The sequence below is a fragment of the Delphinus delphis genome, chromosome 13, assembly GCF_949987515.2.
Source record: "Delphinus delphis chromosome 13, mDelDel1.2, whole genome shotgun sequence".
NCBI lineage: Eukaryota > Metazoa > Chordata > Mammalia > Artiodactyla > Delphinidae > Delphinus > Delphinus delphis.
The window spans coordinates 31,513,998-31,530,591 of NC_082695.1; the positions used below are offsets into that span (position 1 = coordinate 31,513,998).

Below are 16,594 nucleotides of genomic sequence, written 5' to 3' on the forward strand. Positions count from 1 at the left end.
CCTGTGGGTGATCTCCTGTCATCTCTATGTAGATGACAAATTGGGAGGATAGGATCTGGAGGTCGTTTTATACGGTTTTTGGCATTTGGCTAAGAAGCAGGGGGCAACAACGAAGTCAGAGTTAGCCAGAGACACTGTGTTCAATGCGTTTATTGAGTTCTTTGCTGTTTTTTAATCTAAGTTATATACCCGTGGCCTTTATGGTTTTGCTTATTATTTGCTTCTAATTGACCTGGGTTTGGGGGACGTGTGACTCGTTCTCAGGTTTTCCGGGTCCTTTGACGAGTGCAAGGGCCACCGTGTGTTAGCTCCGTCCTCGCCGTGCTTTCTGGGTCTGTCCCTTCACGGTGAAGATACTAACACTGGGCTGGGTGAAACCTAAGGTGATTTCAATTTCATGTTCTAAAATTCTTGGATCTTTTTTAAGGTGAAAGATATGTCCGGCTGGCTGGTCACCGACTTGGTCAGTTCCAGCCAGCTCCGGTCCCAGCAGGACATGCTGGGCGGGCGTCACCAGATCAGCATCAACAGCTCGGCGGTGGTGCAGAGGCTGACCTCCCAGTATTACTGGTCGGCCCCGGAGGCCTACCTGGGAAACAAGGTACTTCCAGGGCCGGTGTCTGGGGCAGAGATCTCAGAGCACATTAAGGAAGACCTTGTGTTGGCTTTTCAAGTACTGTCGTTGGTCTCTTTTGAGTTTAGCAGAATATCACACAGCGTTTACTGACACCTGACTCACACGGTCTTTTTATCCTTGTTAGACTTTACTGCATCTTTAAAATATGAACCTATGTCTTTCTTGGCCCCGTCGAAGGTGGTCTGTTGTATGAAATCTTGTCCCCTCCCCGACAGACCTTCTGTTTTGCTCTGGGTTCCTGGGTCACCTGGGCCTTTGTGAAGGTCCCTCGCATCCCTGCCCTGTGGAGCCAGCCGTGTACCTGTCTTACCTGGCGTATAGAACACCCCTGGGAAAGGTGTGCAGGAACCCTTGCACTGCCCCCTTCTTCTTTATTATGCTTGTTGCTCACGTGAAGTGCGTGTTTAAGAACAGGTAGAATACTTTCCACTGTAAGAAAACGCTCAAAGGTGATTCCACAAAGTGGGAAGTTGGTGGCTACGATTTAACTTCTCCCTTCAATGACATGGTCCTGTCCCTCCTCACCAATTAGGCAGCTTCCCTCCAGACTCTGATCGATCTGAAAATATATCCAATGGAATCTCTCTCAATACCTACAGCTCCCTGCTCACCTTATCCAGGCCTTTGGTTTGTTTGAAGTCATGGTATATGTAGTGTAGGTCTCGTACCATGGTACATTTCCAGTTAATTTGTTGGTTATATTTTAATTTTATAGCTGTTTTGTGTATATTTAAGTAGTGTTTATTTTTTTATTTTTATTTTTATTTTTTTTGGTACACGGGCCTCTCACTCTTGTGGCCTCTCCTGTTGCGGAGCACAGGCTCCGGACGCGCAGGCTCAGCGGCCATGGCTCACGGGCCCAGCCGCTCTGCAGCATCTGGGATCTTCCTGGACCAGGGCACGAACCTGTGTCCCCTGCATCGGCAGGCGGACTCTCAACCACTGCGCCACCAGGGAAGCCCAGTAGTGTTTATTTTTGAAAATGATTACTTTTCCCATCAAATTATAATCTTAGAAGACATTTTCTATTTAGAATGGGATCTTATCACCAAAATTCAATAGTTTTGTTTTCATGTCTGGGGAGCACCTCTCCAATTTTATGGTGCAAAGATTGGATTCTGAACGTTGTACCATAGCTGGCAGAAAGAAAATCTCTCTTTTACATTAAAGGATGTCTGATCAGGAAGGAAATCCTTAGTCCTTCCTTTAGCTGATCACACGTGTTGCTGTTGCCGTCCTATAAGCAGGGCGGTGAGCCCCAGTGTTGAGGTTGTAGTCCTGGATCACACTCCCTGCCCCCTAAAGTCCTTAAGTGAAATAAAGGTCTATCGTGGGACTAGCACAAGTTCAGAGTAATTTACCTCGGGATCTCTAAGGAGGAGTACATTTTTTTCTGTGCATTTAGACAGTATCCTACATTTCATGGTATCAGTTAAACAGAACATTCGTATAACGTGCTTCCTTTCCACTGCTTTTAATGTGAAATCCTTACATATTGTGGCCTCTGGGACACCTCGCAGCCTAGTTGTTGCCAGGTGGATCCTAGTGACCGTGTCCCCTTGCCAAGGGCTATGATCCTTCCCCTCCGTGCTCATTGTCACTTAAACATTCCAGCTGACGGCGTTTGGTGGATTCCTGAAGTACACGGTGTCTTACGAGGTCCCAGTGGAGATGGCGGACGGTGACCCCATGTCTCACGCCGACGTCATCATTAAGGTAATTGCTTTCGCATCAGTTCGCTAGAGCCGAGGGCTTCGTGGGGCAGCAGTTTTATGACTGAAGGTGGCTAAGCGAGGCCGTAGTGGCAGGAGCTCAGGGCCAGGTGGCCATTCAGCGGTGCTTTGCCCGTCTGGACTCTGCTGAGACTGGGAATTTCCAGAATTGCCTCAGGGCAGCACCTGTAGCTCTTCGCTTGCTCCTGTAGCTGATCTGTCTATTCACAATTTAGAGGGAGAGGAGTTTTTCCTCGATGTTGGGACTTCCTTTTAGGCCCTTTGGGTCCCTCCTCCCCTCCTGTAGCGTCCTCCCCATGTGAATGACTAGGCAGCAGTGCCTTGGCTGTGTGGGGACTGGAGATGCATTGTCATTTTTGTCCTCCACCTCTGTCCCTGTTCCTGTATCCACACTCCCATCACAAAAAGACCCAGCAAGGCCTTGGCCTTTGCTGTACCCCTGAAACACTGTAAATCAACTATGCTTCAATTAAAAAAAAGATTAGAGGTGTCAGATTGGTTGCTTTGAGGGAAACTGGGGGCTAGTGCATGACTTTGTCTCTTTTCTGAGATCCCAGCACAGGCACAGTCTTTAGACTTATCCGAATCCCTCTGAGAGGAAGATAGTGATACGTTTTCTCTGGTCGTTCTGGACCAAGGGCTATGGACATCATTACACGTTTGCCAAAAACCTGCACACAACTGAAAAGCCACGTGGCTGAATACAAAATCTGCTTTTAGTGTTTGATCATGAAATTGAATTATGAATATATTTCCTCTTGTTTTTAAATGTTAGGGGAATGGGCTCACTTTAAGGACCCAGGCAGAGGGCCTGTTATTGCAGCCCTATGAAGAGCACTTGAACGTGGTTAGACTCGTGCCTGAGCACTTCCGAGATTTTCATAGCAGGAGGGAGGTAGATCGCGACCAGCTGATGACCGTGCTTGCCAACGTGACACATCTCTTGATCAGAGCCGACTACAATTCTGCAAAGATGGCTCTTTACAGGTGTGTACTGAAAAGGAGGGAAAACGTAGGTGATCTTGTCTTTATTATCATACAATTTTAAGCTGAATATACTTTACTTGATTATTTTAAGGACACAGCTAACAGAACTGTCTTGGAATTATTTTTTATCACTATAATTTTATCAAAGGCATAACAGTTGTTGTCCATGACAAATGTATCTAGTAGGAGATAGACTTGGCATTGGGATCAGAAAATTTCAGGGTGGATTTTTGAGAAATGCCCAATGAGGTGACAGTTGTTAACTGTGTTGCATCTGGTTTTCACCCTCCTGATGTTAATGGTCTTAGGTTTTCACAAACTATTTAAGCCCATGAGTCCATCCTTAGTCGTTTTGTTACTCTGAGAAGGTCAGTTTCTGGCAATGCCAGGCTAAGCATACATGTTGGATGCAGCTAAAGCAAACAGAACTGCACATTCAGGACAATCTCTCTGCTCTAGAGAGAGTTTAGCTGCATGGGTTCGTTCTGGAGTTCACTCTTCGGAACGGGCTTCTCAGAGCCTTCCCACGGCTGTGTATGGACAGCAGCTCGTCTTGTACCAAATGTCCAAGGCATTTCCAGGGACTAATGAACAGCTCCCAGAAAGTGTCCTGTTGTGAAAATCTTTACTTACTTACAAAAATCACATCACCATTTTGTTTGAATTAAATCTTTCTTAGGAATTCGTCTTCTTTGAGGTGTTAGATGCCGTGTGCGAGTGTGTAAGTCCTGTAACGGCCCTGCCTGTTTGTTTGCAGGTTGGATTCTGTCTCTCTGGACACAGCCAGCCCTAACGTTATAGACCTGTCCCTGGCCACAGAGGTGGAGCATTGTGAGTGCCCCCAAGGCTATGCGGGCATCTCTTGTGAGGTAACACTCCTCCTCCTTCCCGTCTTCTTCCTTTTCTCCTTCCTGCGGGGTTGGGGGAAAAGCATATTGAAGGTGATGTCGTAATGCGTGTTTGAATTTTAACTTTGGAAACCCAGTGTTTCTAAACATTAGACTTTTGGAGGTTATTGGAACATTGGAAATACATTGTTTAAGGAAATCTAATTCCTCTGGGGCATCTGGGAATACTCTAAGTAAGTGTCACTGTCCTGCTTAGTCAACAGGAAAGTTGAGACACCCATGCCATATTTTCCATTTCTAAGGAGGATTGAATTTGCTTGTATTTGAACATTTACCAATTACCAACATGTGACCCTGGAAAGCTTCAGACAAGCCAGGCCTTTTTGGAGACCTTTGATGGCCCCAGGCTATGTTACTGAGGTGGGCTCTACCTCACATATGCAGTATATGAAACCATACTTGCAGTCATGGATGAAAGTAATCTGTCGCTTAAAAATTTTGAAATATTTTTTGAAATTATTTGGACATACATATTGATAGTAACTCTCTCTTACTGAGAACTTTCTATGCATTTGGCACTATTCTGAGCCCCTTCCATATGTTACCTCATTTAATCCTTACAACAATCCTATGAGGTAGGCCCTTCATATACTTTCTGTTCCGTAGATTAGGAAACGGAGACACAGAGAGGTTAAGTAACTTGACCAAGGTCACACAGCTAGGAAGTGGTCATTGAACTTCATCCCTGCTAATTGCCATGAGGTCCTGCGCCTCATGAGCCCATGACTGTGATTGTGAACATTTGTCATTGGCTGTGATTTCTTGGCAAGCATTTTTACAAAGTGAGAACATTTAACCTATAATATTAGGTTTGTAGGTAATAAAGTTGGCCTAAAGCTTCGTGGTGTACATATTTAATTAAATATTTTTATTTCTATTTTAAATATTTTGCAAGATATTTTTTGGCCACAGGGTTGGGACCAATGAACTTATTTTTACATCTCATTTATTTTTAGGACCAGCAAATGTCCATAAGTCCTAATCCCTGCGGGCCTAGTGCTTAATGGATAAATGACCCTCAGACCACCTCATAGTATGTGGATGTGGGCTTAGGGGAGCGACAGGTAGAGCAGGGACAACCATGGAAGTGGGAGCCCAGCCAGCTGGACTGGGAGGGGACAGCAGGAAGCAGCTGCTGCTAGAGAACAAGTGCGCGGGGGGCTTTGTTCCCAGAAGTGCTGGTGTGCTTGGGTTGATGGCTCAAGCATCACACAGGCAGGTCAAGACGCCTTTGCAAGAGTTTGTGTTAAGCAGAAGAACTCATTCTTTTATCCAGCTGTTACTCAGAAGCTGACTTAAAGAATCAGGCAGCTACTGGTTGGGAATGGAATTTGGGGGAGCCCTGTAGCCGCAACACGGACCCCCAGGCAGCTGCCTGCTCAGTGCCTGTCTGTAGACAAGTCCGCTGTCCCCGGGGGAGCCTGGCTGCGGAGCGGGGTCGTGGGGGAGGTGGCAGGGGACTTTCCCAAGGTCAGTGTGAATGAAGGCATTATATATTATTACTATAATGAAATGCTCTTTAAGAATTCTTAGGACAATAAAAGGCACATCCACACCCCCTCCTCCCATGCCCCCAAGGGAGTGTGCCAACCTCCAAATTAATTACTCCCTGGTCTGCACTCTGGATGTGTTTCTTGTCTGCTGTGGCCCCGGGCAGCCCGTGGACATGGATCTTGGAGGTGTTCACACCTGGTGTGGAATCACTGCACGGGTGCCATGGACCGTAGCTAACGCGCTGTGTTCCGGATTCCGAGTCTATCAGATAGAGAGCCGATTTCTCAGGGTCGTCACAAGGGCGACATGAAGTACAGTGTCCGAGGTGGCTCCCTGCCCCTGAACGCCCATGTTGCCTGTCCAGCGCATAGCCAGAGGGAAGCTCACCTGCAACGTTTGCTCTCTTAAACTGATGCCGTTTGACGCAGACCTGCATTTAACACTTTGATGGCAACATTTACTAAATTTTAAGCAAAAGAAAAAGTGTTGAGAGAAATAAACCCCTTGATTGAAACAGCCTTGATTAAAAGGCTGTTACATGATTTCTAAGAATATTGCAGTGGAAAACTGCTATGATGTACGCTGACTCATTGCATAGCCATTACATTTTTGTGTGCATGTTTCTACCTTTAAAATATATAAGGAACTGGATTATGGTGATGGTTGCACAACTCAGTAAACTTACTAAAAAAAAACCCATTGAATTGTATGCTTAATATGGGTGCATTTTATGGCACGTTTGGGCAAAAAAAATAAGTTTCCATTCATGGAAAATTGAGCGGTTTATGATTCTAACGTACTGGGAAGAAGATGATTTGCGTTTTTTGTAAATTTGCCTTAACCTGGACAGTCACCCGTCCTTCTTTTGCAGTCCTGTCTCCCTGGCTATTACCGCGTGGATGGAATACTCTTTGGAGGAATCTGTCAGCCCTGTGAATGCCACGGCCATGCAGCTGAGTGTGACGTTCATGGCGTTTGCTTTGTGAGTCTGGCTGAGACCTTGAGTGCACGCCCTCCTCCCACCCTGAAGCCCTCACTGTACAGAAGTGATTAAAAAGGAAGCTTCCTCCACAGGGAATATCCCTGCCCTTGTGGACCCTAGAGGAAATCTGCAGGTTTAAGTTTAAGTCATAAAATGTTTCCTGCTTTTTTCCTCCTTTTTTTTGTGAAGAAAAGTTGCTTTGGTGATAGCAGAAAAAAGATGTATGATTTCATTGCAGGTTTTTTATTAGAACAATAAGTAATGATTTACTTTGCAAGATTAAAAAGCAATATAAAGGGAGAAAACGACCACTGATTAAATAAAAAGGATCATCAGATCTTTTAAACGCAAGTGCTAGTAGATTTTAACATTGTTACATAGTATATCGTAAGAGGAATAAAAAAAATTTCTAATAATCTCACTCTTTTGTATAATATATAATGCTTCATAGATGTTAGTTCAGATAAACTCTGCAAACAAGTACCTCTTTCATGCAGTTGGAGTTGAAATAGGGCTTAGCAAATATGTAGTTAATCTTGAGAATGAACTTTGGGGCAGATACAGGGCAAGACTTGTTTTTTAACTTCAGTCAGGAATTCTTTTAGGCTCTTATGCCTGGGAGCCAGGCCACACTCCTGGGTTCTAGTGGATTCACTGCTCAGAGATGGAGTGAATGCATATGGTAATCAGCTGAACCCTATTCAGTGCACAGGGAAAGGATCATGCTTTTTCCAAAAGAGCTTGATTGAGTCACAGGGTTAGGAAAATTAACGATCAGACCCATGGGGAAGATACCGGCATGATGCCGCTGATTGCTTTTTCTCTCTAGAGCCTAATTTTTCTTTTTCTCTGCAAGTACAGCTTTTGTTTTGTTTTGTTCTTTGTCAGTGTCTTTGTTCTGTAAGTGAAGCGTCTGTAGGATGGCATGGAATGATGTTTGCACGCCTACTCGGTCCCTCCAGAATAAGTTCCTCAGGTGTAACTTCCCACAAGGAAGGGAGGTCGCTGCCTTCTTTTTTTTTTTTTTAATTTATTTATTTGGCTGCGTTGGGTCTTTGTTGCTGTGCACGGGCTTTCTCTAGTTGCGGCGAGCGGTGGCTACTCTTAGTTGCGGTGCATGGGCCTCTCATTGTGGTGGCTTCTCTTATTGCAGAGCACGGACTCTACGTGCTTGGGCTTCAGTAGTTGTGACGTGTGGGCTCAGTAGTTGTGGCTCACGGACTTAGTTGCTCTGCGGCACGTAGGATCTTCCTGGACCAGGGATCGAACCCGTGTACCCTGCATTGGCAGGCAGATTCTTAACCACTGCACCACCAGGGAAGTCCTGGTCGCTGCTTTTTTAAAACCTCTCTCCCCCTGCCATTTGGGTTTGGAGGCCTCTGCCAGCACTTGGGGGTCAGCAGGTCGTGATTGTACCACCTATGGCTTTAGTGACAGGCAGGCTGGAAGATTTGCACGTGCTTCTGTTAATATATATTTCCAAAAATATATTCTCCTATGAAAGTGAAGATGCTAAATAGCCTTAAAGCTCTAAGTATAGAAGATAATAATTTTTATAGTGTAAAATTTTTTAAGGAATAATTTTAGATTTACAGAAAGGTTAGAAAAATAGGATAGAGGGTTCCCGTGTGAGCATCGCCCTGTTTCCCCGGATGCTCATCTTACACAATCTGTATGGTTATCAAAACTCAGAAATTAACATGGCATAGTCCCATCAACTAAATGTCAGATTCCATTCAGGTTTCATCCTTTTCCTTTCCAGCATCAAACCTACCGTCCCATACTGCATTTAGTATGAGGAGGCTTTGCCTCCTTCAGGCTGTGACAGTTCCTGGTTTTCAGGACTAGGGCACGTTTGAGATCTTCGGACCTTCTGTGGACTGTCCCTCCGCTGGAGCTGGTCCACTTTCTCGTGGTGAGGTTGAGGTTATCCATTTTTGGTGAGAGGACCTTGAGGTGACGTGCCCTCCCAGTGTGTGCTGTCAGGGTCCGTGATGCCACTGGCTGCTTCTGGGGGATGTTAATTAGCCTGGGTCACTCGGATAAGGGAGTCTCTGCCAGGTTTTTCTGCTGTAAAATTATTTTTTTTCCTTTTTTAAGTAATTAAAGGAGAAAAGTAATAAAATTTAGATTGGAATACAGGGAAATATAAAAACTTGTAAGATCACTTATCTGTTTAATCTGCTTTGCTTTTTAAATTCTATTTTAAAAAGAAACCTTTAATTCTTCCTTTAGCATAGCTGTAACTAGCCCCTGGCCTTGTATATAGTTATCTAGATTCTAGGGGTTGACTCCTTATATACATTTTATTAGAGAGAAGTTTCCAGTTGTTCTTAGTGCTCCTATTCTTGTCTTTTTTTAAAGACTATTTTTAGAGTAGTTTTAGGTTTACAGTGAAATTGAGAAGAAGGTATAGAGATTTCCGATCTACCCCCTGTGGGCACCCATGCTCATACGCCTCCATTATCAACATCCCCCCCGCCCCAGAGTCGTGCATTTGTTACCCCATGCTGACCCCACGCTGACACATCACAGCCACCCAGAGTCCACAGTTTACCTGTGTCGTCACTATTTTCTCTGAGCTCTCTCTGCTCTTACTCCAAGGAGGAATCAATTTCTTTTCTTTGGAAAGACAGGGGCATAAAATGCAGTTGTGCATGTCTTGGGCCCTCCTGGTTTTCCTTTTCCAATCAAGAGAAGATGTGCTCGCTCCCCAAGGAGATGAGCATTCCTATCCCTTCACGTTCCAGATCCACCAACAGGGATCATCACTTAAAGGGGTGTTGGCGCCTGCCTGAGAAAGCATTGAAACAGACCTTCAGCAGGTTTTTCAACAGAACTACATTGTAGTTTTCCCAAAGAGAAAGAAGACCCAGTCTGGCCCTTTGAGGAAAGAAAGCAAATCAGAGACATTTGCAGTTGAGCTTAATCAAATAGATTTTAACGAAACTAATTATTTTGCATAATTCTTTTAGCACAACCATGTAGCTCTTTACCAAGGCCGGTTGCATTTTGCGTAGATTTGGGTTAATGATCAAAACCAAGGTCATATGAGGGATGAAAAGAAAAAAAGAAAAGCGCATGGGCGTCATCTGGAAGCTTTTTTAGAAACTCAAAATCGCAGACCTGCAGCATCAGAGTCAACATTTAACCCACATGATCTGTATACACATTCAAATTTGGAAGCTCTGGTCTGGGATGACCCTAAATAAAACTGGTGAAACCGTGATATAGAGGATGCAACACAATTAAATGGAACAGATGGGAAAACTTTTATCAACCTCAGGAATGATAGAAAAGTATGTAGTTAACAACTGGAAATATTATTTGAATAGTCAGATGAAAAATGTCCAGTAAATGTGTGTAAAATGAGTGGCTTTAAGAGAAGGGGTATAAAAGGACATGGAAGACCCCAAGGGAGAGGAAGTGAGAGGAGAGGGCCCACAGTTGGGGCTGGGGCTGGGAGTACGGGCAGGGGAGGGCAGAGGTTGTAGGGGAGAGCTCTGGGTGGCATCAGCACCAGGTGGGGGCAATAGGGAGACCAAGCCAGGGGAGAAGAGGGGCCTGGAAGGAACGGGCAGGAGAGGAGCCGCCCGGGGGCCCGTCTCCCGCACACCTCCTACACCTGACGCAGGGTAATTTCACTCTCTAAAGAGATGTTTTAAATGAGGAAAAGAAATCTTTCGTACTTATTCATGTATTTACCATTTCCGATGTTCTCCATGCCGTAGTATAAATTCAGGATTTCCTGGACTGTCTCCAGGGGGAAAGACATGCAGTTGCAGGATCCATCCCGCTGTCTCCCTTCCCTGCACATCCTGCACCTCCGCTGTCTGGGGTCTGAGAGCAGCTCTTTGATGTATTGTATTCCGTCCCTACAGAGGGCAAGTCTGCTGCCAGTTACTCTGACACGGTTGGAAATGAAAGATCTTATGCTTCCCGTTTACATAAATAAAAATTTTTATTAGCGGATCTGGAAACAGGCAACCCCTCCTCATATAAGAGAGTTTGGTGACTTGCTTTAGCGTTTTGCCTTTTTTCTTCACTTGGACTTCAGGTTGTTTGAAGGTGAACCTGAGATTCCTTTAAGGAGGCCTGAGCCGAGTCTTCTTTCCATGCGTGTGTCCTAGGCATGCCAGCACAACACCACCGGGGACCGCTGCGAGCGCTGCCTGCCCGGCTTCTACGGGCTGCCTTCCCGAGGAACCCCTGGGGACTGCCAGCCGTGTGCCTGCCCGCTCTCCACGGCCTCCAACAAGTAAGCCGGGCTCCTCCACCAGCCGGTCGTGCCCCGCGTGGCCTGGGTCTCCATCCAGACGTGCACTCATACCTTCAGAGCAAGACCTGTGTGTGATGAGAGTGTTAATTTTGCCCTGGGGCAATTAATTGGGATTAGAGATGGAGGAACAGATTCTCTCTTCCTTAAAAAAAACAAACAAAAACTTTGATGTTTTAAATTGCGTAAGGCAAGTTGTGTGAAGGCAAGGACATTTGCATGGCCTTTTTTGCCCTTGGTCTAATGTTGGCCGCCAGTTCCTTCACACGTATATGTTGTGTGCCTACCACTGTGCTAAGAGGCAGAGGAGATGCAGAGATGAATAAAACATGTTCCTGGGCTTCAGGAGTATTTGAGCGAATGACCAAAATACGTAAATACGAGGCTCATTGAGAATGGGCTGAATTCATTTAGTTTAATTTAACGAATCTTTACTGAGCGCCTGGTATATGCTGGGCATCATGGTAGGTGTCCTGAGTGTCAAACTGTTCCTCTGTGGCTGCCGACGCCGTGGAATCCACAGTGCGGTCACGAGGGCAGAGGAAGTGGGTCCACTGTGCAGAGGGAGTCTGTGTGGGGCGATTCCCTGTGGAAGCTCTCCATCTGAGACTTGAAGGATGAGAGGGAGTTTGAAGGCAGTGGAGGAGAAGGGCCTGCTAGGCGGGAAGAAGTGGTGCCGCGGTCTGGCAGCGTGAGGGGCAGGTCGGTTTGCGGAGCTGCAGGTGGTCCCGGGGCACAGAGCACGAGGGGAGGCGGAGGACGGTTACAGTCACGGCCTCGACCAACATGCTGGGGCTTGTGTGCCCCCAGGCCAGCGGTCTGAAAGTCTCTCTCACTGTTTACCCTTTAGAACTCTCCCCCCATCCACGCCTAGAGGATTCTCCCATGGGGAGTTTTATTTGGAACTCCAGTGTACAAAACAGCAATCAGGGCTGCTCTGGTGAAATCGTGGGGACCTCGCTATGGCCCCCAGGCCTCCCTTCGCGGTCCTCCCAAGACCAGGAATGGAGTATGAAGGGACCTCGGGCTGCATGGGGGCCTCGGGGGATGCTGGTTACACTCACTGAAGTGTGGAGCCCCTTGGCTCTGTCCTGTAAGCGGGCTCACTCTTGGCCAGTGTGGGCAGCTCTAAGGCAGGCAGCCCAGTCCCGGGAACTCGAGGACAGGAACTCTGCCTGAGCATCAGAGCCGGCCTCCTGGAGGAGGGGACCGCTGAGCTGGGCCTTGGGGGTGAGCCGGTGAACCCAGGCAGATGGGGAGAAGCGCAGTCCGGGCCGAGGGTCGAGCAGGGAGTGTCCAGTGCCCATGGGCGGGCTGCGTGGCCTGGGGCCTTGGGTTCTGGGCTAAGGAGTGAGCACGCGGTGAAAGTTTGTAAGGACAGGAGTGGTAGAAACTAAGCATTTTAATATTTAGGAATTCTGCACCATCCACTGGAGAACTGCATTCATTTCTACTGCTTTGTCAGTTTCAGCCCCACCTGCCACCTCGACGATGGAGATGAAGTGTTCTGTGACCAGTGTGCCCCAGGATACGCGGGGGATTGGTGCGAGAGGTACTCTGCTTCGCTCGACCGGTTTCCAAACATTTTTTTACTATAAATTCTATGTGTTTATTCTTAAATGTGTGGTTAAGTGTGGCTTTAGAGCCTTTGGTATGTCATCATTATTCCATCGGATCACAGAGAAAAACCAGTCGATCAATTAAAAAATTAATGTTGGAAGTCCCTGGGGACTTTTTGATCTCTTTGAGCTAATCTCAGTTTTCATCAGTATCAATAGGAAACTGCCAGGAGTCAGTACTTCTGTTCATACGTTTGAATGTCCCATTACTCTGGGTGATTCCATAAGCAAGGGGTGGTTTGATGTAATAGTTGTCTTCTGGCGCCTGGAAGCCAGGGTTATCTGTCCCACGTGTACGTCCCGGTGCCAAGTCTGGCTGGACTCCGTGGGAGGTGACATCGCTGAGTGGTGGGATGCGGGTCGAATTGTCTGGGGCCGGAGCATGTCCCTGGGATGTGTGGCTCCTTTTGGACGCCCTCCCCCTGCCACACAATGAGTGACGGGAATCTGTGAATGCCTGAACTCGAGCAGCATTCCTCTCACGGTAAATCTTCGGTAAAGAGTCAGTGTGGTTGATTAACTACTCAGAGAGTCCCTGGATGGTGGGGTAATGTCTACAGTAATCGCATTTGTTTGCATCCCTCTCTCAATCTTCTATATAGATGTGCAGACGGTTACTTTGGAAACCCAACAGTGCCTGGAGATTCCTGTGTCCCTTGTAACTGCAGTGGCAATGTGGACCCCTTGGAGGCCAGGAGCTGTGATTCCGTCACCGGAGAATGCCTGAGATGCCTTGGGAACACTGACGGCCCCCACTGTGAGAGGTGTGCCTACGGGTTCTATGGGGATGCCGTGACTGCGAAAAACTGCCGCGGTGAGTGTGTGACCTGGCGGTCGGGTCCATTACTTATCATTCTGTGAAGTCTCCATCCATTTACTTACGTGCATCAGAAAGCGCTCGGCCCAGGAGGTCAGTTGATCCAGTCTGTGCTGGGTTAGCTTGATCAGTTACTCCAAATGAAGGTCAGGTGGCCTAGAAAGCACGCGCCCTTCATTTCAGGAGAAAGTGGTCCTTCACAGTGTTGGCACTGCTCCCAGTGACCAGGGAGGCAAAGGAAGCCTGTCCCGTTTGTCAGGGAGATGCTACGGGCTTCGTGAGGCAGATGGGATTTCAGGACGTGGAATGGGAAATGGGGAGACCCTAGCCCCCAAAACTGGTGCATCTCAGTGGTCTGCGCCTGAGTCACCAATCCCCACGTCGCTCGGCAGGGCTCTCTGCTCAGACCCTTGAAATTACAGACCATGTAAAACCAGTTACTTAGAAAAGCAGATTTTCAGACTCCTAGAATGACAAACTTATAGCCTTAGGGCTGATAACAGCTCTCAGATTTTTTCACACAGTTCTTGAAAAAGGAATGAAAGAGTAAAAGTGACAATTATAAATTATTTTGATAATTTCCTATAAATGCTGGTCCTACTGTGCTGTTACAACGTGGAGACACAAGAGGGAGCAAGAGATCCAGAAAAGATGTTTTCCTAGGATCACGTCAAGAGATTGACAAGCTTCTGTTGCTCTGGGCCTATGAACCCGATCTTCAGCACCTTGACTGGTTATTATGATAACCGGTAATTGTATAAAGCTTCAAAGTTTATGGAATGCTTTCACAATTCTCATGGCATTTCTTTTCATCCTTACTGCAAACCTTGATGATTAATTTCTTAGTTCATTTGTCATTTATTAAGTGTCTGTTACTTCCCAGGCACTATGCCAAATACTGTGATTGGAGTTGGAAATTTATTTAATCAGACTTGAAAATCCCAAGTCTATTTGGGAGCTACACACGATGGTGTAGGAGAGAGGCACGTGTGTGGATTCAGGGCTTTGGAGTCTGACTAGTTTAGAGTCCAGGATTGGTCACCAACCAGCCCTGTGACATTAGGCAAATTTTATTAACCTCTCCTAGCAACTATTTCTTCATACATAAAATGGACATAATTATATGTATACACTAAAGCCTTTCTGAAAAGTCAATGGGATGACAAATTTAAAGTTCTAGACAGGGGCTTCCCTGGTGGCGCAGTGGTTGAGAGTCCGCCTGCCGATGCAGGGGACACGGGTTTGTGCCCCGGTCCGGGAAGATCCTACATGCCGCAGAGCGGCTGGGCCCGTGGGCCATGGCTGCTGAGCCTGCGCATCTGGAGCCTGTGCTCCGCAACGGGAGAGGCCACAACAGTGAGAGGCCCGCATACCGCAAAAAAAAATAATAATAATAAAGTTCTAGACAGTAAATGGTAGCTATTACAATTGCTGGTAATAAGAGCAGTCATTTTTATTATTTTTCTGTACAGTGCTGTCCAACAGACATGTAAGTCACACATGTAATTTAAATTTTTCTAGTAACCACCTTTTAAAAAGTAGAAACAGGTGAAATACATTTTAATAATACATTTTATTTAACTCAATATATAGAAGTATTATTTTATCATGTAATCAAGTTTTCAAAGTATTAATAACTGTTTTCTTTCTTTTTAATACTGTCTTCAAAATTCAGTGTGTGTTTTATAGCCCATCTCGATTAGGATGCTAAGTTTTCATCAGAAATATTTGATCTGTATTTAGATTACATAAAATTCAATGTTGAAGAAATGGATTCAGACACCCACGTTGTTCAAACATATTTAAAAGTTTTCCATCGTGTTTTCCTTTATGTGCATCCACGCTGACAAACTGCGTCAGCATTTTGCCATGGGGATAAAAGGGAAAATATAAAATAGAAGGTCTCAGGGATGAGTGGAGAGTGCGGGGGAGTGGGGGGGTCAGAACAGGTGGGATTTGGGTCTAGGTCCTCGTTGTTGGCCCAGGGAGCTGGACTGGTTATGGGCTGACCCCGCCTGGCTTTCTCTAGTTTCTGAGCATTTACACTTTTTATTCTTTTCCTATCTCCTTTTCCCCCCCATTCCTAGCTTTGACGAGATGAATTCCTACAACTGTTTCTGAATGTTTCACTAGAAATCCTTCCAGGTCTATAATAAGGGTCCTTCTTACGAACGTCTCAGAAGCCTCCACACGATAACATAATACCGTATTTTATTAGGTGAACCTGGTAAAAATGCCAGTGTTCAGTATTACTGACATCAGCTTTGGTGTGATAGATGTAGTAGTGGCTGTGGACAGTTGTCCAGGGCAGAGAGTGGTGTGGAGGGAGAAAAGGTTGGTGGGAAGCCTCCTGGGTGCTAATATTAAAGAAACCTTGTGCGAAATAATTTAAGTAGGTATAATTTTTATATTGTGGGGTTCTTCTGAGAATTAAAATACCTGTAAAGAACCTGGCAGAAGGTAATTGCCAGATATTTTAAATTAGTATTATTTATAACATGAACAATTTTTATTAATAATTGCTATTATAATTGTTGTTATAGAGGGATAACTGCAAATAACAGTGTGATATCTGGCTAGCTACATCACCTTTCTAAGTGTTAGACTTCTCACCCAAAAATAGAGAAAATTACAGTACTTCCCTCGTATGTTTGCTATGAAGGTTCATTCATTCATTTCATATATTGACTGTAACATGGAGACACGAGCTGACGGGTGTGTGATAAATGTGATTTGTTATTATCATCAATATTTGGTGATGATCATACTCGAAGTGAACTTGGAATATTCCCCAGAGGAAGGGTGGGGTTTGAGTAAGGCACAGAAAGGGAGGATCAGAGGGAAATACAAGAGAAAAAGGAAGGAAACCAAAGCGTTTGGAAGGGGTCCCCAAACCTTGGTAAGAGAGAGGTTCAAAAGGGAGAGAGGGGTGCATGGCCCGTCCCACCGAAAGATGCATCAGGACGGAGGCAGGATCTGCTCGCTGGATCTGCACCCGGGAGCCCTGGACATTTTAGGAGGAGCAGTTGTAGCAGCCCAGGGGCCAAGAATTGGGCTGGAAGATTGGGTGGTGTGAAGGGGAAGGGAGGGAGGGAGGGAGACGGGAGGGAGAGCCGGGGGTGGAAACTTAGAGAGAGTTAA

The 16,594-nt window shown here is 46.0% G+C and overlaps 1 protein-coding gene across 1 annotated transcript in view; it reads left to right on the forward strand.

Annotated features, from left to right (window-relative positions):
- LAMA1 (laminin subunit alpha 1) overlaps positions 1 to 16,594 on the forward strand; it is a 150,365-nt gene that overhangs the window by 62,972 nt on the left and 70,799 nt on the right. Inside the window, exons 12-19 of the mRNA XM_060027766.1 lie at positions 428 to 601; positions 2,252 to 2,353; positions 3,146 to 3,357; positions 4,115 to 4,226; positions 6,631 to 6,741; positions 10,872 to 10,999; positions 12,483 to 12,569; positions 13,239 to 13,450. Coding sequence (XP_059883749.1) covers positions 428 to 601; positions 2,252 to 2,353; positions 3,146 to 3,357; positions 4,115 to 4,226; positions 6,631 to 6,741; positions 10,872 to 10,999; positions 12,483 to 12,569; positions 13,239 to 13,450 — 1,138 coding nt within the window. The remainder of the gene's footprint in view (positions 1 to 427; positions 602 to 2,251; positions 2,354 to 3,145; positions 3,358 to 4,114; positions 4,227 to 6,630; positions 6,742 to 10,871; positions 11,000 to 12,482; positions 12,570 to 13,238; positions 13,451 to 16,594) is intronic.